Source organism: Pinus tabuliformis, chromosome 3_2 (assembly GCF_031772625.1).
Source record: "Pinus tabuliformis cultivar Carrire ecotype Pingquan chromosome 3_2, CPIR1, whole genome shotgun sequence".
NCBI classification, from domain to species: Eukaryota; Viridiplantae; Streptophyta; class Pinopsida; order Pinales; family Pinaceae; genus Pinus; species Pinus tabuliformis.
This window is the reverse complement of record NC_142302.1, coordinates 256,997,625-257,019,865: the sequence shown is the minus strand read 5'-3', so window position 1 is coordinate 257,019,865 and position 22,241 is coordinate 256,997,625. Positions and strand designations below refer to the sequence as shown.

Here is a 22,241-nt window from a genome sequence, read left to right as displayed (position 1 = left end):
TGATTCGTTCCCTTAACTTTTCATTTTTCTGTTGAGTTTCTTTACTCTGTGCCCTTAGCAATTCATTTTCTTTCTTGATAACTTTTTCCAGCATATTGGCCTCCATTAGTTCTTCCTTTAACTTCTCAATTTGCTTCTCCAGTTTCTTCTGTTTCTTAATGGCAGGTTGTGAATCTTTTTCTTGCCTATTATTGCTTTCAACCTCCATCTCAGCTCCTGGTCCAGGTTGTGAGTGGGCACTACTTTCAATATCCATCGGTATAGGTGCATTTGATTCAGGCTGGTCTTCTTGTAGCTGGGCCTTTGATGCTCTCCTGGTTCTTCTTGTATAGGTGGTAAAAATTTTATCTTGCTCTGCTTCCTGAGCATCTTGTTTTCTCATTTTCCTTGTCCTCACATTGCTAACAGGTGGAGGTACCTTGCTTGCTTTGTGTATAGGAATCTCTTCATCGATATCATTCATAAATCCTGAGTTCTCCTGTGGTTCTTCCTTGTCCTCTTCATCTTTAATTTGGTTAGCAGCCAAGAATTCCTTCCACGTTTTCCCTCTTCTCTGTAACTCATACTCAATAAGAATTTTAACTAGCCCAAAGTGATATAAGCTCTTGTCTTCGTTACCTTTCTGCTTTTGGATGGTCTTCGACATTTTGGTTAGGCTTTGCAAGAGGAAGTATGGCAGACTGATAACACACTGCCCTTTCAAATGTAACAGTAACTTGATATGGTACAAGTAAACAATACTGTAGCGGCCTTCACAAGTCACAAACTTTTGGATGATATAGACCATCTCGTCCCAGGGATGCACCAGCCAACTCCTTGGGACGCCTTTCTTCCAATTAACGGATGAAACCCTGGATCTGGACATAAATTGAGTCCATGACTTCTCTTTAAATTGCTTTGTCTTGAAGTACTTCTCCCCTTCTGGGCTGATCCCTAGGGACTGGGCTATGGTGTCTTCCGACACCCTGAATGAAAAATTACCTATCAGAGCTTTCTCTCCGTTGAATGTAAAAGCGAATTGTTTGGTGACCTCTTCATTACTTCCACGAAATTTCTCTAAAAAGGGCAGCCACTGTATTTCTTTAAGAATTGAAATGCAATCTTCGTGATACTGGGAACTGTCGAATATGCTTGGCTCGACCCTATTGGTCATTTTGGCAGAGAGTTTTGCTCTAACTCTTCTTTGTTTATGTTTTGCAAATTCAACAAAGAAGTTTTGATTTGTTACCTTTTGTCTTCCGCCCCAATACTGCTGACCTGGTGGCGTCCTCGGCTCTTTAACACTAGCTCCTTTAGTAACCCAAGCGATGCTCGATTGACTGTCTTGTAATTATGGTGGAGGTCGAACCCAATTGACTACATTTTCCTTTCGTGGCGCTTGCTACTTTCAGCCCTTACTGTTGAAGTCACAGGAGTCGAATGCTAACATAGAATAACTGAGAATGATAATGAAATAACCGGCTTACTCAATTCATAACATATTCATCTTTTGGAACAGAGGAATGGCTGTACTAGTCGTATGGATGCCATCATAGAAGCGCTAGGAGCATATATGAAGTACTAGGATATGATTTCAGGTAGTCGTTTGCATCATTTGGCTTCGTCGGGTGGTTAAATCATAATTCGGTCGTTTCAAACATAATGAACAAGCCCGCATAACATTTGGTTTTCAAACAATTCACCACGTGTCCTGCTTCTGTTGGTACCCGGCCAAATAGAAATGTTGGGATGGCTGTAGGGTCTGATTGGTTGGTAACAGAGATTGAAAAGGTGATATGAGAGGGGATTAACAAAATCATATAAGTATGAGATGGGTTGGAGTATTGGAAGATGATAGGGATTAACAATAGGATAAGGAGTGATAGGTATGGAGGTGTCTCTGAAATTGATCGTAGCAGTCACAGTTATTAAATTTAACATTAAAAATTAATCTAAGAATTTAAATGTTAAGAATAAGGAATACATTACACTTTTGTTGGTTGTTCAAGCGTTGCATTGGCATGCTAGGTAGGACTAGTCTCTTTTGACTACTCTTTGTTGTTCATAACAGGTCCCCCTGGAATAGATTCGACTGCAACAGGTCCCTCTGAGATCTGGAAAATGTTGATGCAGCTTCTTTGAAATCCGAAAAAGAACTATATGTATACAGGTTCCTTGATCTTTGGTATTTGATGAAGTCTTGGTGACCAGCAACCTGTAGATGAAGCTTTGTTGAAGTAATCTTGAAGTAACAGTCTCTTAACAGGTCCCTTTTATGTGTCTTGAACAGGTCCCATTACTGCTGGTGTTGGTAACATGGTCTTCTGGACAGAACAGATCCCCCTGCATAATGTTTTTAACCAGGTCCCTCTGAGATAAAACAATGACAAAACAACTTCTTTATTGAAATCTGGAGTGCTGAAACAAACTTCTTTGGAAATTTACAGTGAGGAGATGAGTTAAGAAATCTTTAAGAATTTACAATGAGGAGATAAGAAAACAAAATGCTGATGCTTCTCCCCCTACTAAAGTTTTGACTTGTCCTCAAGTCATTATTCAGTTGATGAATCAAATAGGAAACAAAAGAAAAGGAATTCTTACCCGCCAACGAATTGGTTTTCAAGTAAGAATTTTGGGTTAGAGTGTGCCAGAGTCTGGTTTTCACATCTAACCCATTTTTATTATATTTTATTTTTTTTTATGTGTTTTTTTTCTTTTTTTCTTTTTTTTTTTTCTTTTTTTTTTTTTTTTTTTTTTTTTTTTTTTTATGAATTTCTAAATTGAAATGAAATGAACTAAGGCAGAGATACTGCAGCTGCAGTATCTCAACCTCTCTTTGTTGAGATACTGTTTGGAGAAAATTTTGCTTGCTGATGGGCTTAGTGTAGAGTTTCAGGCGATGACCATTGACAGTAAAGGAATGACCTTCTCCATCAATAGTTTTGAGCTTGACTGAACCATTGTCGTAAGCCTGAATAATTTGGTATGGGCCCATCCAATGTGTGGTAAACTTGGCTTTATGATCTCTGAATTTAGAGTCAAAAAGTAAAGCCCAGTCTCCTTCCTTGAACTGCTTCTTCTTGATATGTGCATCACGCCACTGCTTCCTTTGTTTTTGCATGAAGATTGTGGTTTCCTCTGCTTGCTGCCTCATTTCATCCAGCTGGTTCAACTGCTGAATTCTTTCTTGTTGTGCTTGGTCCAGGTCAATTTGCAAATATGCAACCAGTTTAAAAGTATGTATTTGAAACTCAATAGGAAGCATTACCTCTTTGCCATACACCAACTGATATGGTGTAAATCCTGTAGAATTTTTCCATGTAATTCTGTAAGCCCAGAGTGCATCTTTGAGCTTCTCTTCCCAATTCTTTCTGTTCATTGCCACAGTTTTAGTGATGATCCCTTCCAAATTTTTGTTTGTGGATTCCACCTGCCCATTGGCCTGTGGATGGTAAGGTGTACTTCTTCTGTGCTTGATTTGGTATTTGCCTGTGATGTCCTTCACTAACTTTGAAGTAAATTGAGTACCTTGATCAGTCACTATCTCCCTTGGTACCCCATACCTTACAAAAATCTCTTCAAAAAGGAAGTTTACCACTGTTTGTTCGGTGGCTCTAACTAGTGCTTTTGCTTCAGCCCACTTTGTTACGTAATCAGTACATACTAAGATGTACTTCTTACCATTGGAGGTTGGGTTAATGGGTCCTATAAAGTCTAGAGCCCATTTTTCAAATGGCTCTAGGTGAACTTGGGGCTGAAGTGGCATCTCATATGTAGCTGTTGGCCTGCCCATTCTTTGGCAGCTATCACAACTCTTCACGTACTTCTTGGAATCCTTAATAATGGATGGCCAGTAGTATCCAAGACTAAGAATTTTGAATGCTATTCGCTTAGCTGCAAAATGCCCACCACACGGTTCATCATGGCAAGATTTTAAAATATCAATTATCTCATCATTTCTTACACATCGTCTAATAATCATATCATAACCAGTGTAAAATAAATCGCCATTAATCCATGAGTATCGAGCACTTTGTTTGACTAGTCTCTTCTTTTCCTTTGAAGTATGGAGGTGTCCTTCCTGTAGACAAATAATTGGCCAAGTCAGCATACCATGGATTCACTATGGAAATTGCAAATAAATTTTCATCTGGGAAAGAATCTTCAACCGGAACAACCTCACCTAGATTTTGCAGTCTAGAAAGAAAATCTGCCACCTGATTCTCTTTACCTGGTCTATCTAACACTGTGATGTTAAATTCCTGTAACAATAATAACCATCTGGTAACTCTGCCACTAATTATTGGTTTATTCATTAAATGTCTAATGGCAGAATGGTCAGTATGTACAAAGATTTCATAACCAGTTATATAATGTCGGAATTTATTCACAGCATATATGATGGCAAGTGTTTCCTTTTCTGTGACTGTGTAGTTTGATTCTGCAGGTGTTAGATTTTTGCTAATGAAATAAATGGCATAATTACAAGATTCCTCTTTTTGGCCTATTGAGGCACCTACTGCAGTGTCAAATGCATCTGTAAAGATATGAAATGGTAGGCTCCAGTTAGGCCCCCTTAAGACTAGTGCGGTTGATAACCTCTTTTTGAGTGCTTCAAATGCTTGCTGGCAGTTCTCATTCCAGTTGAAAAGTACATCTTTTGTTAGAAGCTTAAACAAAGGTAAAGCTATTTTACTAAAATGTTCAATAAACCTTCTGTAATAGCTTGCATACCGAAGGAAACTTCTTACCTCTCTTTGATTCTTTGGAATTGGCAAATCAACAATGATCTGGATTTTTGCTGGATCAACTTTAATGCCTTGAAAAGAAATATAGTGGCCTAATACTATTCCCTCGTTTAACATCATAAAGCACTTTTCATTGCTCAGGGACAGATTAGCTTCAAAACATCTTTTCAAAACTCTTTCAAGGTTCTCTAATGCATGTTCAAATGAATTGTCGTACACTGAGAAATCATCCATGTAAACTTCAACACAATCATGAACTAAATCAGCGAAAATAGCTAATAAAGCTCTTTGAAATGTAGCTGGAGCATTGCAAAGTCCAAATGGAAAAACATTATAAGCATAAGTGCCCCAAGGACAAGTGAATGTGGTTTTGTCCTGGTCTTCTGAGGCTATCCTGATCTGGTTGTAGCCACTAAAACCATCAAGAAAAGAGAATGATGATTTCCCAGCTAATGTGTCTAACACTTGGTCAATAAATGCTAGTGGGAAATAATCTTTGAGCGTTGCTTTGTTCAATTGTCTGTAATCAACACAAATGCGCCACTTACCATTTTTCTTGGGCACTATAACCAATGGGGATACCCACTGACTATCAGAAATAGGATATATAAAATTAACTCTCAACAGTTTTTGCAATTCTTCTCTGACAATATCCTGGAGCATGGGGTTCATTCTTCTCTGCGGTTGCCTCACTGGTTTGATAGTACTATCTGTATAAATATAGTGAGTGCATGTGTCGGGGTGAATCCCATGCATATCGGTGTAGTCCCAAGCAAATGCTTTCTGGTATTTTCTCAATAGTTGAATCAATTTCTCTTGCTGAGATGAGTCTAGGTGATTGCCAATGTTCAGAGTTTTCCCTGGACTAATCTCTATGATCTGACTCTGTGTGTTTGTGATGGATTGAACTGGAAAAATATCGTGAAATGTTGTTTGCAAAGATTGAATGGTGCATGTTTCCTGAAAATTTTGGGCTAAAAGCACATCTGCAGCATGATATTGATCGTTTCTCAAATTTTCGGAAATATCAGGTTGAGAAAGGAACAATTCTATGTTGGAAATAATACTGAGAGGGGGGGGTGAATCAGTATTATCAGATCAGATAAAACTTTTCAATTTCATACTCAGAAACATATACGCGACTTCAGTTAAGTGAACCCGCGTGTACACGCGACTGTGTCTAAAGCAACTAGCGTATATGCAGAGATCTTATGATTCAGTTAATCTTATCTTCAGTAAATGCATCAGGATATTATTAAGCATATTAACAGTAAACAGGTGCAGTATAACAAAATAGATCATCACACAAAAGCCACACACATGAACACCATGATATAAGGTGGAAACCCAATGTGGGTGAAAACCACCTGCTGCAATTTGTCTCTTTCTTCTTTAATGAGAAACTTCTTTTACAATGTACTGGTGCAGTCCTTTACCAGCACGCAGGCTACAACCTGCAGAGGGCTACAACCCTCTCTCGTTTTCCAACTACTTTTGGAAGGGAGCTACAACCCCCTCAGCTCTTGTACTAGCTGATCCATTTACTAGTACGTAGGTGCTGACCCTACAACCTTCAGGGACCACGTTTCATACATTTTCATACTGGATCCAAGAGTACAAAGCAAACATTACCGCAATACAATCATCAACTTATACTTGCATCATAATTCATTAAACAACCCAATACCGAATCACTGAAACCCTATCATCAAGAACACAGAACCCAAACCAGAATCTAGAACTCTGCAACAACCACCAGAATCAGCAGCAACCTGAAATATTAACACTTATCATGCATACGCTACTTCACTGTACCAAAACCGCGTGTATACGCGCTTTCTCCAAAGGCAACCCGCGTGCAGATCTAGAAATGATTACTTCTGCCTTTGCTGTCAGATCCGACCCTTGCCAAGCGTCCCGAACAGATAACCAGCAATACCAGATCTTCTCACTGTGTCAGACACCACAATCCATGCTCCTTTGCCTAGTGATCTTCTCCTTATATAGCCTTAGGCCTTGTTCAATACCAAGAGCCAAAACCATAGAAACACAATACCATCAACCTCGAAACTAGGGATCAACACGTCCGTCGAGACATAATGGTCCGAAACCATAGGCACAACTTCCAAGGACTAACCGCCATGGACCAAAGGTACTTTTCCACATACACGCGCTTTTTCTGAAGCCAACCTGCGTGTACACGCGACTTGGTCTTAACAAACCTGCGTGTATGAACTTCCTTGGCAAGCTGTACTAGGATCTGTCTTCTGATTAAGTTGCCATCTCCTGTACCAACTTCTGAGCATCTGTACCAACCTCTGAGTGAGTTGCCATCAAGGACAACACTTGAATCATAATGCCAACATTCTACCAAATCATTATTATTTTGTTCTTGGAAATCATAGATTTGGTCAATGCTAAAAACAGATTGTACTTCTTCTTTATCATTGTATTTATCATCAAGCCATAAATTGTGTGTTACTACTGGTGATTGTGCCGATGGATAAAGAGTGAGTTGTTTTCTTTCAGTTCCTCGTGAAATGATCATGTTGCCTGATCGGCATCCTATGAATGCATCAGCAGTCGCTAACCATGGTCTACCAAGGATGATAGGGTGCCCTCCTAAATTGGATTTAGGTTGAAGAACTAAAAAGTCCACTGGATACTCCCAAGAGTCTAGTGAAACAATTATGTCCTCCAAAATCCCTTCAGGAATCACTTTAGACCTATCAGCTAGTTCTAGAACAATCGTTGTGTGTTGCAAATTTATAAGCTGGAGTGTTCTCATGGTTTCAAGAGTCATGACATTTATTGCGGCCCCAAGATCTATTAAAGTGTTTGGAATCTGTATGTTGTTAATGATTGTAGTAACTCTGGGGATACCAGGATCAACATACTTTTCCATTGAGATGGTATTTGTCATAAGGCCAGCTAAATGTCCTATAACATGAATGGTTTGTGGATCAATCCTTTTCCTAGTGGGCTTCTTAAGACACATTTCTTTGATTGCTTTAGTATATATGGGAATGTCTTTTATGGCTTGCAGTAGCGGAATTTTTATATAGACATTCTTGAGCTCATCTAAAACATCAAACTGTGGTATAGACATTGGAAGTTTCATTTGGACCAATCGGTCTGGAAAAGGTGGATGCAATGGTTGCATTTGCTTATCTTTGGTATCATCGTTTAGTTTTCTTTGATTTGTCGTTTCGTTTTCATTTTCTGTGTTTTCTTCTTGTTTATCAGTTGTTGGAGAATCTTTGTGGAGTACCTTACCAGACCTCAAGTTGATATTTTGCAAGGGTGGTGTGGGATATGAGGTTCCCTCTTCTACATTGTAGGCTGGTCTCTCTGCTCTGTTATTTGGATTTGGGACAGTTTGAGCAGGAATTTGAGTAGGTCTGGGAGGTTGTGAATTAGATGGAAATTGCAGTTGTGGTGGATTTATTGGTGGAGGAGCAGGTAGTGCTTGTTGAGTAGGTTGAGGTTGGTAAACAACTTGTTGTTGAGGATACTGCTGATATGGTTGAGGATGTGATGAGTATGGCTGATGATACTGTTGATATGGCTGCGAATATGGTTGGTATGATTGAGGATATGTATGATATGATTGAGAGTATTGTTGAGATGGTCTCCATTGTTGCTGTGGGTGATTTTGGTGCTGCCATGGCATGGGTACATTCCATGAATTCTAAGCATACATTTGATCATTTACAGGAAATTGCAGATTTTGATTTGGAAACATACCTTGAGGTGTTGGTCTTGGCTGCCATGGTCTCTTTGTGCCCATGTAATACACATTTTCCATCTCTGCATTAGCTGCCATATTACAGTTCTGCAAAACCTTAACTTTAGGACAATTAAATATATCATGATTTTCAGTATAGAAGGCACAAACTTGGATGTTTTCTAATGGGCAGTCTTTTAAGGCATGTTTCTTCCGGCATTTTGGGCAAAAGATAGTCATTATCTGATCTTCATCTTCTTGTTTCTTCTTAGCTTTTAGAGTGTCAATTTGGTTCCCTAAGGTGCTTAACAGATCTGTTTTATATTCTTCTTACAGATTCCCTATTTCAGCCCTTGTGACACTTGCTGAAGCAGATTTTGTGACTTTGGATGACAAGGTTCTTTTTCCAATTTTAGCTTTGCTCCTTGAATACTTTTCGCATAATTCAGCGATTTCTTCAAAAGGTAAGGTAGAAATGTCACCTTTGCCCATCAAATTAAGATCATCCATGTATTCCTCTCGGATGCCTTTCAAGAATATTGTGCGAATCAAATCAAGAGGCATAGTTCGGTGTTTGGATTTTTGTAAGTTGTAGACAAACCGTTCTAAGTATTCCTCTAAGGTTTCATCCTCTTGTTGATTCATTCTAAAGATATCATCTTTGGAATCTTTGGATCTACAATAAGGTTGATATTTCTTTAGAAATATTCTTCTCATGCCATCCCAATCAATTATCGCATGCTCACCAAGCCCCATGAACCATCTTAAGGCTGATGCCTTTAATGTCGCTGGGAAGAGTCTAAGCCTATGGGCATCATCTGTGTAACCATATGTTCGACATACAATGTCAAACTCGAACAAGAATGAGTCTGGGTCTTCTGAAGCCATGCCATAAAATTTTGGTAGCACGGATGGAGGTATGTTTTTCATTTTGATCTCATCATCTTCTTGTGGTTCTTGAATAGGAAACTTAAAGGTTGACTCTTCTTGATCTCTTCGTCCTTGATTTGGTACTAATCCATCTCCTTCCTCAGCCATTTTAATAGGTTCCTCTGTGTCAGTGTCTATTGTTTCAAAGAGAAGATTAAAGAAAGATTGTTCGGTCACTGTGCTACTTTCTCCTTGTGTAGAGGATCTAGGAAAGTGTTTCTTCTGCGATTTGTGTGCTAATAAAGTTTGCCTCTCGATGAGAGTAAGTCTTTGCCCTGACTTTAGTTTATCCTCTAATGCTTGTATGGTGACTTCCTCAGCTGGTGTTGTATTTCCTAAAGAGTCTGCTCCTGATGATAGGTTAGTTTTTGGATGGGGGGTTTTTATGAATCTACCTTGATTATCTCTAGATCTAGGCATAAGTGAACATGATTTCTAAATCTATGTTTTTGCTCGTTTTTGTTTATTGAATTTTTTTTTCTTTTTAAATCCTTTAACTACGCCTCCCCGGCAACGGCGCCAAAATGTAGTGTCCTATCTAGGGTGCTAGATTAGGCTATATTTATTATCGACCAGGATAAGTAAACTTCGAGGCATGCGTCTACAATCTATAGACATAAAGGATTCCTGACTAAGTGTTCATGATGGTAGGTTACAGAACTTCTTTACGGAAGGTTGAGGTATGCTCCCTATCACCTGGACACTCAGGTCACTCAATTCATCTACCTATTTTAAAACACTGTGTATTACTTAAACCAAGATTTCAATCCCCTTACGAGGATGTTGTGCATAAAACCCCTGTTCAGTGAACACTCAGCATTCAATGTTTATCATTCATGAAAGATTGAAACATACTAAAATCATAAGCACACTTAAAATTCAAATACATGAGAAACAGGGTTCATGAAGATGCTTTTAAAAATAACGAAAGATCAGATCCCTTATAGGATACAATTCAATGATCTCAGCGATGAATCCTTGAAGCCACCATCATAAACATTACTCATACGAATTGCTAATTAAATCAACGAAAGCATAAACCAAACTCTAATCACTGTGCATACTACTGAATATTCAGAAGTTGCAAATGAAATGAAATGACAGTATACCCGTTCCACGCAGGGCCCATCCGCGTTTCAAAGGTATACTGGACTGCGCTCAAGCAACTATAGAATCAACGCAATAACAAAATCGTGACTGCAACCGAGTTCTGGTATTAAGTTCAAAAGCTCTGTTTTTCAAAACGATACACTGATAACAACTAACCAACAACACGTAATTGTGTTTACATATGTCTTTTTAAAAAAACTAACAATGTTTACATTTTGGAATGAATGTACATTCGTTATGCGGCTGTTGCCGCTTTTGTTATGGCATAGTTTTTAAGTTGTTTCCATTCTGAACCGATTTCAAAAAGGAACAAAACTAAATCGGTTTAGAACCCTATGTTGTTGCTGCTTTTGTCGCCAACATGCTGTGCTTTGACCATCATTGACCGCGCATTCAGGAGTGTTGGTTCTGCTGTAGGATAGGTGTTCGTCCATGCTTGTACATTCTATTTTTCGTCCCTACCCTTTGCTTTAGCTTAGCTGTCGTGCCATATGTCAAACAATAAACCAATTACAGGATGTTGCAACTTCCTGTAGTCTTTTTATCCAAAATCCCTAATTCTTTAACATAAAACTCATAAATCAATTCTAATGCATTTAACAACTATAATACTGTTAACTAATCAATTTCAAGGGGTCTAAGAGATGTATGAAGGAAAAAGGTAGGCAAACGATGTGTTTCAAGAGGAAAAAGGAGGTCAAGGAATGGTACCAACAGTTTGTATGCTAGTATTTTCTCAGTTTCCAGTGCTATTATTTTCCACAGAATTTTATTTGTGAAGGTTGCATTGTGTTTAATTCAATGTTGCCGTAACAATAAACTGAATAATTAATTTATCAGTTAGAAGAATTAATACCAATTGCTGCAATAGGATTTCAGCAGTGAAATTTTCACAATTATCTCATCCTTTGGAGAAATGACAATATTTTCATAAATATCTATATCACTTAGAAGCTCTGTTAGTTTAAAATGAAGATCTGAAAGTTCTTCATCCTTGTTTCCTTCTTGATGACAAGAACCTTGAAGTGGTAGCTTTTTTTATTTTGCTTCAACCTGTTTTATTTTACCTTCTTGCTTTCTTTTTTTCTTTCGCATATCAAGCGCTATAAATATTTTGCAACTGGTTAATCCAGTGATAACAGGAGAAAATCACACTTCCAAAAGCTGAAATTTGCACTCTCAGGCCTTCATACAGCAGTAAGTCAACCTACTAAATATCGCTGAAGATTTCTGCAGACAAAAATGCTTACAAGCTTCCTTCAAGCACCTCTGACACTCTAAATTTGTATTAACCTGGTCAAAACTTGAGTGTTGGGAGTCACCATTCCAACCACAACCTCCAAAAGACTCTCCCAGATGGAATATGATTCAGATATGCCCTAAAAATGTGCTAAGACTTATAACTCACCGCAATCACTACAATAGACATGGGGCATTATTTTATTCCTATGCGACCATGCACTCTGACACAATGTGAGAATCATACATTACTGGACGAGCTCATCATCAAGCATGATTTCACCATAACATATATATAAACCCAAGCATCACTAACTTAGCAATGAAAGTAAATGGCCCAACACACATCATCACATGAACACAAAGATTATAGTGGAAAACCTTGGGGAAAATTCATTCTCCAATAAGAATCTCAATTAGTAAGTGATGTTCTTCAATCTTGTACAAATAAGTCTAACGCCTCCAACTTATATAATTTCGTGGGATTAGGTGCTTATCACTAAACCCTCAATCATGGTGACAAGCCCACCCAGTTAACTACCAATGTGATCCAAAAGCCTGATAAGTCGGGTTTACGTAATCTCACATTCTGTTGAAACTTTCTATTTCTCATATATTAATTATACACACAATACATTACAGAGAAGACCACTTTATTAGTGACAAAAAAAGGATGCCACTACTTACTATATATGCAGAGCTTTTTAGATCGGCCCAGCAATAGTTGCAAGGTGGTTGCCTGCACTTAGTGCAGGTCAGCCTGTTATAACTTTTGTATTATAGCTTACGATTACAGAGTACAGATTACATTTAATGAAGGTATTTCCTACACTTAAAGAATGGTACAGCCTACAACTAATGAAATGTGGGGTTGTCATTTTAGTATGATATTGCTGTTGCCATATGTGCATGGTACAGCTGCTATTATTGTATTGGATGTTTGCAACATAATGTAATGTCTAGCTGTTATTTAGCATCGAGTACAGCAGTTGAATATTGTGGAGTAAGGATGTCATTAGTAATGGACAGAACTTCCATTTTATGGGCAATAAATACCATTCCTGTTTTTTCATTGAATTCTTATGCAGCACCATAACTGCAATGTTCCACCATGATATGCATGGAATGCAAATTTGTATTAAGGAAATTGTTCAACAGACTTTACCACATAAATTTCATGGATTGCATCTAATTTTTTGCATTAGAGTTAAAGATTTACCCAGAAAGAATCCAAATTCAATGCAAGTGCTTAACAGCATTAAAATAAAAAGAAAAGATTAAAATGAATGCAATTCCATCTCTGCTACTGGAGTAAGTGCAAACATAACCTGTAAATCTGTATTTTCTGAGAAGCTATCAGTTTCAGTACGTGGGTAACTTATAAAACCTGACTGGTATAGCTCCTCTGCTACCTGCCAATCAACGAAAAACAAAATATCACAGTTTGACCTCAAATTCATTGCAATAACGGCTAGTTTATGATAAGAATAATCAAACTTCAAAGTACAGAGGTAACTATATGTCTAGTAATGTTGTTGTGCCCCAGATGGCAACCCACAGCAAGGATTTGTTCCCTAATGCAACATAATCAATTCTAAGATATTAATATCTGTATGGAGAAGGAATCAGTGCAAGCTTATGATCATCAATTCAAGGGCCTGAACTAAGTGTCACGATGACAAAGATAAACATATCAAGTAGTACGAGAGAGAGCACAATTCATATATGTATACCTAGAAATTGCAATATACATAGGAAATCTCTCTCCTTATGCCAAATAAATCTTAAAAAATGAGGATCATTCACATAGGAGAGTGATTATCCAGTAATATAGTCCAAAATAAATTTGTTTTAGTAATAGCTCAGATTTTTCACAGAAATCATACAAAAAGAAATTAGTAAATGGGAGTGTGGTTGCAGCCAGCAGAGAAGTGATCAGGCTTGTAATAACATGAAAACCAGGGTTCAAAAACCCCGAAGTGGGTATAGATAACATTAAAATCTCTATTCCAACAACCTAGGTAAATTAATTCCTTATTATTTCCTTACCTTAAAATTAATTTATATTGAATTCTTCAGCTAACTAGCAATTCGCCCTGTTATAAGAATTAGGATTTCAGATCCGAATATCACCCGAAAAATTCTGTAAAATTAGCCAAAGACTACTCTCAATAAACCCACAAAACCCAAGAAATGGTTTGGCCAGATTTTGACCTTACAAAATCAACCCCCAAAAAGCCCTACGCCCTCCAAAACTGTTGAACACACAATTGCTGTCAATACTCTAGCAAAATCCTCCCCAAACACTCTGAAAAGGTAGCAATCGCCTCCATAAATGCTTCCCTTATTTCTCCCAACAAGGAACAACTCCAAAGGCTAAGTCTCCACTACCCACGTGTGCCCAATCTCTCCCTACTGCGCTGGCCTAGGAAGTGCAAAATTCCCACTGAATGAAAGCTCTCTCCTTCAACCCACAAACTCACCCAAAAGGAAGCAAAACACCAAAGCTTCTCTCCCGGAATTTCTCCCGACAAAAGCTCCCCGGAAGAATGCAAAGATCTCAACTCGGTTTCTCCTACTGCGTCCTCCAGAAATACGCACCACCTGGAGACACTGAATACAAATGTTGGAAACCACACTGAAAATCACCTCCGGAAGATTATGGATGAACCTCTCTAGGGTGGCACTCGAAGTCCCCCGAAGAAAGGGTGAGTTCTCCGCTTGGAAAACTCTTGCTAAACAGCAAGTGACCCGGCTAAGCAGCTCGAGCAACTGAGAAGAAATTCGATATGCCAAAGATGTCAAATGAAGAGTGTTGCCTCCTTTTTATAGATTTCGTGGAGCCTTTTTCCCTCCTTTTTCCCTCCTTCGTGGGTCCCTCACTAAGCCTTTGATTTTCCCTCTCATGCATTTCAAACCATTGGCTTAGGGAGTGCGTATTTCCTTGTGTGGGTGGCCCCACATGCTACTAACAAAATCCCAAATAACTTACTTCTAACTCCTAAGTCTTCTAATAAAAATGAAATGGGCCCCGTCACCTCCAAAATTGGCCCCAAAATGTAGAAATTAATCATGTTCCAAAATAATTTAGGAAGGGACATTACATTCTATGATGAGCAAAACACCTAATGGAGGACATTGGAGCCCTATTGAGCATTGTCTTTGATGATGATTTTGCACTAATGATGTGACATTCCTCTAGCCCCAAGACATTGGATGTTAAGTTTTGGAGCCACGATGTTGACTTCAGAGATGGTGCAACCCTTAGATGAATGAACTCCCATGTGCTAGCATTGTACCTTCTTGATGGACATTGCACTTCTCTTGACGGTGATTGATGGTGTTGATCACCAGAGACCCCTTTAGAGCGAAGATGCACTACCTACCTTGATACCATTCCCTACCTGGATGATGTCATCCTAGTTCCTCATGCCACGATGATGTTTGCTCTTTTGGAGGATGGTGTGGGCTTTAGAGGGCTATACTAATGATATACCACCTCATTTACTGGTAAATCCATGACTTAGGGGATGAGGTACATCCCTTAAATTGTTCCTTGCACCTTTTCATGGAGACACATACCTTTTAAATGATGACATCACTTTTGGAGGACATTAATGATTAATCTCACATGTGTGAGCTAGCTGAGGTTTCATTTATTTTATTTCATTGTTTTGGCTATCTTGGGGGTCCGCTTATGACCTATGCACCATATATCATGGATTTAATTATATATTAGGGCATTTTAGTCTAATTTACGGATAATTTATTGGCTATAAATAGAGGAGTTGATTTGCCTTGGACGATTGTCACACTTGGATTATTACACTTGTTCATTAGTGATCTCTTCTCTCTAGTGCACAATGGAATACTGGTAGAGCGACATTTTCTTAGGTAGATCATGGATGTGATGTGATCTCTTTCTATGGATGCTTATCAGGCATCTTGGATGTTGCATGGTGAAGTAAGTTAGTTTATTTGATATCTTGGTTTTATGTTCGATGGGATGTATGTTCTTATGCTAAGTTATTTTATTTAGTATTTGCTTCATTATCCCTTTTCGAGCTAAACCCTTTCTCCAATTATTTGAGGAATAGTGATAGGTGTTTATTTCCCTTAATCATCCAAAAATCTAAGAACTTAAATTGCAAACCCTAGGCTAAGTTTATTTTCCCTAGCTTTGTTTGGATTTAGAATTTCTCGAAAAGAAACCCTAGAATAGTTTGTACCCTAGACTCCATTTGCCCTAGATTGATAAGGCACTAATCTTTATCATTTATGGCATTCCTTTTAAAACCTAAATTTTAGTAAAATCCTTTGTTATTATCATTTAATGGCTTGTTCATGTATGCCCTAGGGTTAGGTTTTGTTTAAAGGTGCACTAGAGAACCTAATTAAAATTTTAATCCTCAAAATTTGTTCTAAATTTGTCCTTGGTTTTCTTTTAAATTTAGCCTTCACTTCATGTGAATTTTACACATTTTTAACGATTAAATTTGTTGTTGTTATAAGCTTTTGGTTTTGCTACAATTTGTTGCTTTAAAACCCTAGTTTATAGCATCCTTGAGTTGTTCTTGATTTGGTGTTTTAGGTTATCCTATTTGAGACTCCTTAGGCTAAACCCTAGCCTTTAGATTGACCCATTGGCCCTTTCAACAAGAGTCTTGAATTTCCTCCTTCATTCATTGCAAACCCTAGTTTGTAGTTACCTTCATTCAGTGGACATTTAACTTAGGAGCCTTGAGTTACATGATCCCTAAGCCCTACAAGGGAAGCCTCCCTTGTGTTGGATTGTGTCCTTCACTAAAAAGAGAGAAGTAGTTCATGAGGTGTCAATGGTAACGCTCATGTGTTGCACATTGTCTAGGTCACCTAGTGAGGCTTTGCACTAGATGTTGGATTTTGCTATAATAGGACCAAAAGGAGACAATTTCCTCTTTGATTCAAAAATCTTGCAAAACTTGAGCAAAGGTGGAGAGGTAGGTAGCTTGATCTGGCATAGTCTACTAAAGGAAAAGATTGAGTTTAGGTCCTAATCTCTAAAGTGGTGGGAAGGAGGAGACCACAGATCGAGGAAAGGACATCCAATGAGGCCAATAACAAAGTTAGGGAGAGGACCTATAAAGATGCTCCCAAATATTGAAGACCATAGCACTTCTTATTGGGAGGCAAAAGTTGCCCATATTTAGTGGTGTTGGGAACAAATAACATGTGAGATGAAAGAGTTATATTGCATAAAGGTATTCCCTACAACAATCCAAGACAAAGCAAATGATGGACACAAGAAGTTCCCCTCAAAATATTTCAAGATTTGAAGACATTAGGAACCGAATTTTAGAAAGAATTCAAGTAATTGAGTGATAAAAAAGAGGAGGTCAAAGAAATTTACAATATGAAAAAGGAGAGGGACCATAATGTTTGATTTTACAGTGTGAAATCTAAAGTATTAGTGAAGAAGATGGCAACAAAGATAACAAATGGTTTGCTGAAATGATGATTTACAAAGAGCTATCATCCTAATACAAGACATGATGAAAATAGTTCCCCCACATCACATGAAAATACTATCGCACACGTATTAAAATTGATGAGTGGAGATCATGAGAAGTCATGATCAAGACGTTATGATGTAGAAACCTCAACATTTAAGATGGTCAAAGCAAATGTGGCTAAGTTAATGAGGGAAATGACAAATGCAAACATAGGAAGGAAAGAGGTGCATTTTACACAACAAAAACAGAGCAGTCAAAATAAAAATGCTCATGTGATGTAGACAAACATGACATCTCAAAATGCAAATAAAATGATCAAAATAGGAAGTACATGAAATTTACATTTGTGTGATTGAAATTGCGTATAACTCATTCACAAAGAATACTTGTAAAGAGATGAGAGAGTGAAGGGAGATATTACTTGATTTATATTATCCGATGTGTGTAAATGTCAATACATAGAGTTGTCTTATGAGAGAAATATTGTCTTGCCATCCATGCAACCACTTATCATTACATTGATTCATAACTTAGCCATATTAACACTTTGACTTAATTTTATTTGTTTCATACATTTGACTTTATTCTACATGAGTCGCTTTATTAAGACTCCATACCTAATCTATATAATACAAGATATAGCATTTATAAAATATAGTAATACCCTCCCTTAGAGGTCATATCAAGAAAAGAAAATCGCTTGTCACAAAATACAAACCTATTTAGACCAACCATGTCAAAGAAGATGTTGGCAACACACATTTCAGTGGTGCATCCAACCAACAATTGGATATGATGAGAATGGATATTTCTCTATTGGAGATCCACCAAACTTCTATCCACTATATCACACTTTAATGCTACCTGTTGCCGCAAAATCTAGCAAGCCTTCGAGAGGGGTACCGTTCGAGGCTATCACTAGACTAAGTGACAACAATGGGGTGATGGCCCACTGTCACCATAGCCAAAACCCCCTTCTCTATATGGATTTAGTCCCAGTATGTATATAGGTCACCTAATAGGTATTCTAAGCTTAAAGATGCAAGGTGACAAAGAGGCCTTCAAGGGAAAGACACAATTTAGGCACAAGGCTCCAAACGAAGGCAATTCGCTTTCCTCGAAGGAGGCCCAACTAGGGCAACACAAGACCTAGGGTTTGATTGATAGGTTGAGAGTTGGAATGGCCAAAGGTCAAGGTGCAAAGAAAGGGTTTCCCACAATGTATTCCAACAAGGTTATGGCACATGAAACCCTCAAGAAGCACCCAAGTTGAAGCTATAACCAAACTAGGGTTTTACCCTAGGGCAAGGAAATTTATGGACGAAATTGGAATGAATGCCTACCAAAGTGAGTGATTTTGTGGCAACCACCCTACCCTTGATATTTAGACTTTCCAAGAGCCAAAATTTTCCTTCCTAGCCAATTCGCACTAGGCCCTAGGTGGCCACTTGGCCTTAAAAGGGTCGAATTAGGTAGAGAGAGAGAAAGAGAAAAGTTTATGGATAAATTTTGATTTGATCACCAACAAAGGATGGCCAATGCCTAGTCCTAGGGTTGATGGAGTCTATGGGCTCTTTAAGTTGGCTAAAACTTGCAAAGGAGTAAGGATATTTTGATGCCCTAGCATCAAAACCCAAACTATTACCTTTGTGAGGGATTGAAAGTCACATGGGAGAGCTAATGTAAGATCACCAAGGGGATTGCCATTCACATATCATATTGAGTAATGCATGCAATAATATGACCTAGCTTCCATAAAGTTGATTTCAACAAAATTAGGGCACAAAATTTAACCTAGATCACCAATTTATTGTTGATTTTTCAAGCATCCTCTAAACTGATAATTACTTCTTATGATTTCTCTTAGGTTAATCTTTTCTTACATTCATATTCATCATAAAGCAATTACACAGAGGATGTCAACAGTAAAACAAAATGCCAGTAGGATCATAAAGAGACAGCCAAACAAGAACACAAGATTTTTACCCTAGGAAAACCCACTTAGGGGAAAAACCTAGCAACCTTTTCCTTGGAGAAATTATTCAAGTCAACAGAGATACATCTAAGTCAAACATAAGGTCAAACTGACAACCCTAGTCACACCTGGTAACACTGCCCACAAGACAAGTCAATATGCTGCTCAATAAGCTCCGCCTAGTCTGCTTTGGAAGGACTGAACTTCGACCTTCTTCTTCTCAAGAAAAACTCTATTTTGCTCCCCAGATAAACCCAAAAACTCTGCCACATATTTGCCCTTTCTCTGCCTCAGATACATCTTCTTTGCTTGCCTTAGATTTAACTTCTTTTCTTCCTCAGATCTGAATTCTTCTATGCCTCAGATTCGTCTTCTTCGCTTGCCTCAAAAAGACCAAGTTTCTTGCTCTTGGAGGAGGATGAAATGGTGTGTATAAATATTGCCTTGAGAGGTCGAATGGGTGCCTCTAGAAGCTAGGCCGACTTGTCTTGTAGGAGGGTCGACCAGGTCATCTTTGGAGCCAAAAATTCAAATTCAAAATTTACAACTTTTCTCTTTTAAAACCAACATGAAGAAAATGTCATATATTTTATCTTTTGACACTAGCATGAAGAACATGCTTTATATTTATCATTAAAGTATTAATTATGAAGACCAACCATAGCTACAAAATTCAACATTTATTACATACATTGGACATGAAATCACAAATTTTCAATAAAAGAGCACTTACAAGATAATATGCATGAACAATCCAATCATCAATCCAAGATAACTTCTCCAAAGACAAGACAATAGCTCCAAGACAAATTTCGCTCCATAGATCACATCTCTCCAATAGGAAAAGAGGTCGAAATACTCAAGAAGAGAGGTTGAGTTCACAAGCGATGATGATGAGAGACACAATAGTCCTCTTCTCTATTTATATGAGGAGGAATAGATCCTAATTAGCCTAAAAGCCCCTAGGGAAACATGTAAAATCACAATGATGCAATGGGTAACAAGTCAACCCACTAGCTTAGACAAAAATTGAATGATTTGTCCAAACATGTGCGCTGTAAGGCCTAGAAAGGCTGACATCATCCATGTGTTGAGCTCCATATCGCCTGCGTTGAGGCTCTGAGGTTCCATAAGTGGTGTAGAAGCCTCTAAAAATCATGAGGTGAGGACTGGCCCTCAACTCTTTGTCAAAATCCCTCTGTGGACCCCAAAATCTTGTTTGGGGCACAAAAGGTTGACTCCTAGATCTCCAACTATTCAAAATGTCCATCTCTGCTCCAACGTTGATGGCTTTCCAGGTGCTACTAGCCCTCCCTTGTCTCAGAAGGTGAGATCATCCCCATCTGAGCTACAGATCCGCTACCATCTCTTAGTGAGTTTTAAGGCCAACCTAGGAGCATGCTAGTCTAGGTGCATTATCCTAAAGAATCATCAAATGTAGTGCAAAGTGACAGAACTTCCTGGGTGTAAAAGGTGCCCTGGGGTAGATGTGATGCGCTACTATTGCTCGGAGACCCAAGGCTCTCAACGCTTCACCTATGGGTGTCAATATACTTCTCAAATCGCTAGGGTACTTGTGGGTAAGGTACCCAAAGCTTGGGTTGCAGTATGCTAAATTTTGGTAGCATCGGACATGTGTTCTAGTCTCGATTTGTGTCGAAGAGGCTAACGAACATGAGATCTTCAAAACCTAGAAAAGTTTTCGCTAGACAAGCTTGTGAAACATCCTAATTAAATTAATTAGCCATCATTTAAATTATTTACTAATTCTAACTTAGGAAAACTAGTTAATTAATGGGAATTAATTAAGGAAGATCGAGAATGCTCTAGAGACTCACATGAATCAAGTCTAAGATGATCTTAGTCGTTGATGAGCATGTAATCATGGTCATTGGTGCTCCAGTGAGAGATTATAAGAGTAAGTCGATGTGATGGAAATAGACACAAGAGGGGAGCAAGTTACCTTGGCAGATCAAGCTATCTATTGTCGTGATTCAACAAGGAAGAAGAGTTCAAGCCAAAAGGAGAGCATCAGTGATTGAGGAAGCAGTCGGAGGATTCCGAAGTGTTTCCTAGTTAATTTCAAATGTTGGATTGGCAGGAAAGGGATGTTGCATAAGGGCTACGCAGAAGCTTCAAAAAGCCAGTTAGATTTCACTGGAGAGGAGATCGATTCAGTTGCTGAAGGTCAGGGTTATCATCCAAAGGCCAAGTGAGTCACTTCCAGAGGCAGCAACAGGGAGAGAGGTTGATTTCGTAGCAGTTCTAGAGGCAATGTGTATAGGCCTGCGCAAGCATTGGGCATTTTCGTGTGAGCCTAGATCGAGCTAGTTTGGAGCCGAATTAGTTGTGCATTGAGGCAATTAGTCTCATAGATATTTTGGCCATATATTTGTCAGAGGATTGCCAATTGCCCATCCAGATATTGTACTCAAAACTTTTGTTGCTAAATAATAAAATAAACCCTCATCTACTGCATGGATTTTCCTTCGGGTTTTTTTCGGTGACAATTATCCAAAAATACCGGTGTCATATTTTTTATTTTGTGTTTGTGCATCAATTTTTCAATTCCAGTTTATTTTCCGCAACATTTTTATTTTCGTGAAGATTACAATTGTGAGTTTATCGATATTTGTGGTAATAACAAATAAACTACACAACAGTTAGGAGATAAATTTCCAGCAATTGCAATCAAGGAATTTTCACATGGTATCAGTGTTGAAGTTTCTAAGTCTACTTAGTTAGAAACCCTCCATGCACTTTATCTGATTTATTCCTACCTACTTATTATTTCACTTAACAAGTTATTTACAATGTAAATACTGAAAATAAACACTAGTGCATGCTCAACATATTATAGATCAACAACTAAAGGAAACAGAAACAATCACACCATATGACACCATTATTTTTGGACCAATGTCCCCGGAAAAACCCAATGTGGGAAAACTGGTGCAGCTATCTGAGGGTTTTCTTACTAAGAAATATCAGAGTACAATCTGGGTACCGAAACTGGCCTACCCAACAGAGAATTTCCTTAG

At 38.3% G+C, this 22,241-nt stretch overlaps 1 protein-coding gene across 1 annotated transcript in view; it reads right to left on the bottom strand.

The window, feature by feature from the left end:
• Nucleotides 1–22,241, bottom strand: part of TOP3A (topoisomerase 3alpha) — a 493,378-nt gene that overhangs the window by 442,727 nt on the left and 28,410 nt on the right. Inside the window, exon 8 of the mRNA XM_089416209.1 lies at nt 13,062–13,145. Coding sequence (XP_089272335.1) covers nt 13,062–13,145 — 84 coding nt within the window. The remainder of the gene's footprint in view (nt 1–13,061; nt 13,146–22,241) is intronic.